The sequence below is a fragment of the Mesoplodon mirus genome, assembly GCF_964341445.2.
Source record: "Mesoplodon mirus genome assembly, chromosome: 2".
Taxonomy (NCBI): domain Eukaryota; kingdom Metazoa; phylum Chordata; class Mammalia; order Artiodactyla; family Ziphiidae; genus Mesoplodon; species Mesoplodon mirus.
In genome coordinates this window covers 155469055-155475895 of record NC_138977.1, presented here as the reverse complement: position 1 = coordinate 155475895, position 6841 = coordinate 155469055, and the positions used below count along the sequence as shown (strand labels likewise).

Below are 6841 nucleotides of genomic sequence, written 5' to 3'. Positions count from 1 at the left end.
TACCTAGCTATGTGACCTTGGCCAAATTTTTTGACCTCTCTCTGCTGCAGTTTCCTAATCCGTAAAACAAGGTTAATCAGTAAAATGAGAGTTAAATGAGTTAATGAAAGTAAAGTTCTTAAAAGAGTACCTGGTTGAACTAATACTTCGGGTATACTAGGTTAAAGAAAATAACTCACCAGTTAAATGACTGATTGTACAATTATATTTTTAAAAATCCAGCTAAATACTGTTTAATAGAGAGGGACATAAAACGTAAGGACAGGGGCTTCCCTGGTGACACAGTGGTTAAGAATCCGCCTGCCAAGGCAGGGGACACAGGTTCGAGCCTTGGTCAGGGAAGATCCCACATGCCGCGGAGCAACTAAGCCCCTGTGCCACAACTACTGAAGCCTGAGCGCCTAGAGCCCATGCTCCACAACAAGAGAAGCCACTGCAATGAGAAGCCCGCGCACCGCAACAAAGAGTAGACCCGCTCGCCACAACTAGAGAACGCCCGCACACAGCAACGAGGACCCGATGCAGCCAAAAATTAAAAAAAAATAAAAATTTTAAAACATAAGGACATGAAAAGGTTGAAAGTAAAGTAAGTGAAAAGACATATGTGGCAGATAGTAACCAAAAGAAAGCTTGTTGTCATGTTAGTATTGAAATGGGGGGGGGGTTGTTTTGGGGGGGAGTTTTTTGTTTTGTTTTGTTGCTACAAAAAGCTTTATTGTTTCCACTTGGTCCAAGGCTTGGGGGAGGGCTCCAGGGTGGTTAAAAAACTGCTTAGTGGCTGCAGAGAGAGGCTTCAGGCAGAAGCCCTGGCACCAGAGGGCTCCTCAAAGGCCGCTGGGCTCCAGAGGCTCCTTCTTAGTCATGCTTGACGGTGAGCCTTTGGAAGAGATACTTGCATAGCCCAGCCTGGGGACCAGAGAGCCATCGGAAGTTAGTCAGGTGGTTGCCCATCTTCTTGATGAGTTTCACCTCCTCATCTAGGAGGTGGCTCTCCAGGAAGTCACAGAGCTGAGGGTCTGCGTGGGCAGAACCCAGAGCAAGCAGATCTAAAAGGGCCTGGTTCAGTTTCTTCTCCATGAGAATGGCAGCTTCCATAGTGTCTTGGGTCTTATTCCACTCATCTTGAGATAGCTTCTGCCCGTCCTGGAAGAGGGCACAGCCGCTGCGCTGGTTTTTCATTTTCAAGAGAGGCTGGGCGCCCTCCTGCTTCTTCTCAGCCAATTTGCGGAAAACGTGGCCCAAGCCCTCCAGAGCTGAGGTGGAAATAGAAGCCCAGAGAGAGGTAGGTGTAGGAGGCCGGCCCATGCAAGGTGACCAGGTGGGTGAAGGCGGCCTCCACCTCGATGGAATAATTCTGAGGAATCTGGTTGATGGGTAATAAGGAGTTAAGTTCAAAAAACAGTGCTGGCTGGTCCCAGAGGCTGAGGATAACTGAGGGGCTGGTTCTGAATGTTACCACTGGAAAAAAGATGGAGGGTGGTCGGAGGCTTGGAGGAAGGGGCCTCCCTGGGTCTGTTCTGTCCAAACACTGTTGAAGCAAGACACAGATCCGTGGGACCTCTGAGCGCACTGCCTTGAAATAGGTTTCATGACCAAAATATAAAAAGCAAAACACTGAAAACATTATTAAGAGAGACTGAGTTCATCAAGATGCTGCAGCAATTTTAATTTTGTATGCATCTGATAAGAAAAAAAACCTTAAAAATTTAAAGCAATAGTTGATATAATTATAGGAAGAAATTAACCATGTAATGGAAGATTTCAGTGTCCATTTGCTCATTTTATTTAATAAATGTTCTTGGGTTCCTGCATGCTAGGAACTCTTCTATCATACATACGGCTAGAATGAAATATAAAAATCCTCAACCTTTTGAAGTTTACCATAATAGAAGGAGGGGGGAAACACAAATAAATACAGTAAAATCCTGTGAAAATACACCCAGGATATCATGAATTCTGAGATTATAGAATGAAGGATTTGCTCCTATCCACCACCAAACGCCGCAGGTGGAAGGAAGGAAGGAGAGTAAAGTTCTTATTCTGAGCTTGGGGAATGGAATATGACAGGGGGTGAAGGGAGGAGCCTGGCAGGAAAATAGCACAAAAGCCAGAGGGGAGGTGAAGTTTGAATCCTGCTAGCACAGTGATCTACCAACGCAGTATTCCCAAACTGGGCCAACAAAACTATTGCCAACTAGCCAGCATTTCCTGGAATCACTGGTGCTTTCTTGAAGTCCAGTCAGCTGCAGACCCTGAATCCTTCCCATCAATATGTAAACTGCAGTGGACGATCACCACTAGATGGTCCCAAACTGTAGTGGGGACCCCGATGGATTTTGGGTAATGAAGCAACAACCCAGCATTGTGCATGGTCCCCTGCCCATTTTATTAATCTCACGCTGAAAGACAAAAAAGAAATCAAAGACAAAAAGATTGGAAAGGAAGACAAAGGACTGCATTTTTTCAAAAAGGATATGATAACCTATGTAAAAAAATCTAAAAGACTGCTTATTAGAAGTAATAAGAATTTACCATAAGATCAATATGCAAAATTCAGTTGCATTTATATAAAATTTAACAAGTATTCAGAAAACAATTCTGTAACAACATGCACATAGAAAACATAATTTAGAAAGAGATTACATTTAAATAGCTTAAAAATAGATATCTAAAATGAAATCTGGGCTTCCCTGGTGGTGCAGTGGTTGAGAGTCCGCCTGCCGATGCAGGGGACACGGGTTCTTGCCCCGGTCCGGGAAGATCCCATATGCCACGGAGCGGCTAGGCCCGTGAGCCATGGCCGCTGAGCCTGCGCGTCCGGAGCCTGTGCTCCGCAACGGGAGAGGCCACAACAGTGAGAGGCCCGCGTACCGCAAAAAAAAAAAAAAAATAAAAAAAATAAAATGAAATCTAATAAGAGATATATAAAGCCTATACAGAAAAAAATATAAAATGTTATCAAAAGACACTCAGAAGACCTAAGTAAATGGAGAAATATGCTATGTTCATGGAAAGGAAGGCTCAATTTTTGTTAAAAGAAATTTGTTAGCCCCAAATTTACGTGCAGAGTTAATGTAATCCTAATTAAAATATCAACAGAGGTTTTGTGGAACATGACAGTTGATTCTGATATTTACATGGAAAAGGAAGACTATCCAAGGCACTTTTCAATTTTTATTGAAGGAGAAAACTTGGTCAACCAGACATTGAAACTAATGATGAAGCCATAATAATTGAGATAGTGTTGTTTTGGCACAGAGAAGGCCAAATGATCATTGAACAAAAGAGAAAGCCAAGAAAGACCCGAGAACATATGAAAACTTGACATATGACAGAGGGGAAAATGCTGATTAGTGAGGAATGTTTATACTGAGATTAAATAAATAGATGAGTTTCTTCTGATAATAAATAAATAAATAAATAAGGAAGAAGGAAAACTTCTCCCTTATAGGAGAATCTCATGTAGAAGAAATAAGGTAGAAAATCACCATTTAGCACTAGTATAGCAGTAATTGATTCAGACAAAATTGCCAATGAATGCCAAAACTATTGGGTTGAAATTTGACGAAGATAGCTACATAGTCTCAAAGTATCTCTCCACAAATTACTTATTAATTACAAAGGGGAAGATAGTGCTTTTAGAGAGGATAAACCTGGACGAGATCACCATAGCCAAGTAGACAAAGTCGACATTACCAAGAATGGAGAATACTGACACCATATGCTTTCTGAGTGTTGCATTGAAAAGGACACAACCTCACACAGTATTACTGCCAAAAGGTCATCACCTAAGTCTAACTGAAAAAACATTCCATGAAGAAAATCATGAAGAAAACCCACATTGACAGACATTCTACAAAATAATTGACCTGAACTGTTCAAATATGTGAAGGTCAAGAAATACAAAGATTGACTGTTCCAAACTAAGTGAGACTGAAGAGGCCATTCAACTAAATGTAATATGTGATCCTGGACTAGATCCTATAACGGGGAGATGGGCTTGCAGGGTGGAATAGAATGGCTACAAAAGATATTTATTAGGATAACTGGTGAAATTTGAAAATGGGCTATAGGTTAAATAGAGTAATGCGTCAGTGTTAATTTTCTGATTTTGATAATTGAATGTCCTTGTTTTTAGAAAACATACACCCAAGTATTTAGAGGCAAAGAGGTGTAATATCTACAACTTATTCTCAAATGGTTCAGAAATAACAACAACAGCCATATGCATAGAGACACAAAACAAGAAAACAAATGTGGTAAAATAATAACAATTGTTGTATTTAGTGAATGGTATACAGAAATTTTTTGTAATAGTCTTTTTTTTGGCAAATACATGAAGTTTTCATTTTATTACAGTTTTATACCACATTAGTTCAAATACATTTCTCTGCAACTACTCCAACAGAGCTCCTCTGGAATTATTTCAGTCATCCTTAACATGTGACTTTACCAGACTCTGAATGTAAAATAAACATATAAGATTTCAAATTAGTAACTTTTAATTATAAATGGATAAGAAATAAAGTCATCAGATGATGGCTGGGGCTATTAATTTCCAACAAGACACTTTGTTGAAATGTTTCTCCTGATACCCCAGGTATAAATGAGAACCTTCAAAAAACAAGGGCAGAACCAAAGTACAATAAAGAAGCCTCCGCAGCTTAAGCCTCCCATAGTCCTAAACCTCTGACAGAAGCTAGGCAAGGCATCTTTCTTGCAAATTAAGTGGGTGTCCAGTATTTCCAGGTAGTTGAGCTTTCAGAGACAGACACTCAAGCATGTCATTAGGACATACCATCTTGGCTCTGGTTGTATTAATTATGCCTGAAGAGTTTAATACCCATCCAAGTCCAAAGGCGGAAGAACACACAAACGGGTATGGTAATCGGCAAGACCAGGCTGTAAAAACACAGGCTGGTTGTGCTAGTGTACCCCTGTGGGAAGTTTTCTTCCCCAGAGGCCGAGGATAACAGCCCTAACGAGACCAATGGAATAAGGACAGTCAACGTAGGAAGAGACAGAAACATTCTTCTCCTCCACTTATTACCCGCCATTCTGACTTTTTTTTTTTTTTTTTTGCGGTACGCGGGCCTCTTACTGTTGTGGCCCCTCCCATTGCGGAGCACGGGCTCCGGACGCACAGGCTCAGCGGCCATGGCTCACGGGCCCAGCTGCTCCGCGGCACGTGGGATCCTCCCGGACCGGGGCACGAACCCGAGTCCCCTGCATCGGCAGGCGGACTCTCAACCACTGCACCACCAGGGAAACCCCACTCTGACTTTTTAAAAGGTGGGTGGTATTTAGAAAATTTAGTTGTGTGTGTTGTCGTTTTCAAGTGTGATCTAATGCTGCTCCATTTCTTCTTGCTTCATATTTTGATGTGTCATCCTAGCTGCCTGTGGTATCATATTAGGAATCCCATCAATAATTGGATAGGCTATTCCTAACTCTTCGTTAATTAATTCATTTGGCGATGCTTCATATCGGAGCGGCTTCTTGGAGAATGGGCACACCAGGAACTCCAGCCGCACTGGGTCGAAGGCGTGGGGCGGTTCCCTTGTCCTCTCGCTCTGGTCTGGGGACGGCCGCGACACCGACGCGTGCACACACCTCTGGGCGACCGCAGGCGGCTGTGCGCGTGTGCCCCGCAGCGCTGAGGCGAGCCGGCTGCACACTCCGCTCGGCATGGCCTAGCAGCCCGCGACCGGGCCTCTGCGCGCCCGTGACCACCCTGTAATAGTCTTTAAACTTTTCTGTGTTTTAAATTATTTTGAAATAGGAAGTTTTAAAATAGCCAGGGAATAATGAATACAAAACTGAAAACAGTGGTAGCCTCTGGGAGTGATGGGAGAGGCCTGAGGGTGGGAGAGGGATATATAGGTAGATGCAACAGTACTGATTGTGTTCTAGTTCCTAAATTAGATGATGAGATTGTGGACATTTATTTTATTATTTAACTTTAACAGTTATATATACATTATGTATTTTTGTACATGTAAAATATTATACTTTAAAAGATAATAAAGGGAAAAACAAAGGAAAAGATAGTAAGGCATGAGTCAGAGGCTATCTGATGAGCTGTGTGTGCTTATGAGCTCTGTGCCCTTAACTATGTTTCTTTTCCTCTCTGAGGTTTTCCTCACCTACAAAAAAAGAATAAAAGATCTACTGTGTAGTTTTGTTGTAAGGCACTTGGCAATAAGTGCTCACTGAGTGGCAGCTGCTGTTGTTATTTTCTCTGACAGAGCAGGGGTAAAGGGAGTATACCTACAGCGGTGGGCTTGATAAAAGTGATAGACGTTTGGAATAGTCTTTGGGGTCAGTTGGTAAGCAGGTTATCTAGGGAATAAAACTGAGCTAATGTTGGAAATCATTAAGTAGTTGTAGAGCCAATGAGCTTTGTGTATTTTTCCCAAGCTGCACTCCATGGTCAGGAAGTAAGACTTGGAAAAAAACAGATATTTATGCTGGAAGGTCTAAAGGAAGGTCAACAAAGAAGAAAGGCTGCGGAGAGTGAGGCAGATATGACAGGTCAGAGCATCTTACCTAGGCAATAAGCTTTCTCTCATCTAAAATTTTGGAAAAGGAGACACAATTTAGGAGAAGTGGAAGATAAAGAGTGAGCTGATAATTTACTAGATTAACTGGAGACTGTATGAAGCACACCTAGCAGAATAATGATTTTCCAGCCCAGAATAAGGACATCCATTCCTACCTTTTATGTATCAAATAAAAAATAATTCTATCATGATATATGTACACCTAGGTTGCACAAATTCCCTCATAGTTTACCAACATTTTATATGTGAAAGTCCTTAACAAATTGCAACAACAACAA

The 6841-nt window shown here is 41.8% G+C and overlaps 3 protein-coding genes across 3 annotated transcripts; all 3 read right to left on the bottom strand.

The window, feature by feature from the left end:
- Window positions 1–855: 855 nt before the first annotated feature.
- Window positions 856–1305, bottom strand: LOC309816144 (ferritin light chain-like; the record flags this gene model as incomplete). The annotated part of the gene is made up of 1 exon (XM_082643361.1): window positions 856–1305. One exon carries the CDS (start codon window positions 1303–1305, stop codon window positions 856–858), a length of 450 nt encoding a protein of 149 aa, XP_082499487.1.
- Window positions 1306–4693: 3388 nt separating this feature from the next.
- On the bottom strand, window positions 4694–5308 carry LOC309795762 (phosphatidylinositol N-acetylglucosaminyltransferase subunit Y-like). Its single transcript, XM_082608488.1, has one exon. It carries the CDS (start codon window positions 5157–5159, stop codon window positions 4818–4820), a length of 342 nt encoding a protein of 113 aa, XP_082464614.1. The 5' UTR covers window positions 5160–5308; the 3' UTR covers window positions 4694–4817.
- A 9-nt stretch (window positions 5309–5317) lies between these two features.
- On the bottom strand, window positions 5318–5712 carry LOC309795758 (protein preY, mitochondrial-like). Its single transcript, XM_082608474.1, has one exon. It carries the CDS (start codon window positions 5688–5690, stop codon window positions 5346–5348), a length of 345 nt encoding a protein of 114 aa, XP_082464600.1. The 5' UTR covers window positions 5691–5712; the 3' UTR covers window positions 5318–5345.
- Between the last annotated feature and the right edge of the window lie 1129 nt (window positions 5713–6841).

Bases quoted from the DNA above. Each gene is read 5' to 3' on its own strand.
- LOC309795762 (XM_082608488.1), bottom strand. From the start codon at position 5,159: ATGGCCGCTGAGCCTGTGCGTCCGGAGCCCGTGCTCCGCAATGGGAGG.
- LOC309795758 (XM_082608474.1), bottom strand. From the start codon at position 5,690: ATGCCGAGCGGAGTGTGCAGCCGGCTCGCCTCAGCGCTGCGGGGCACA.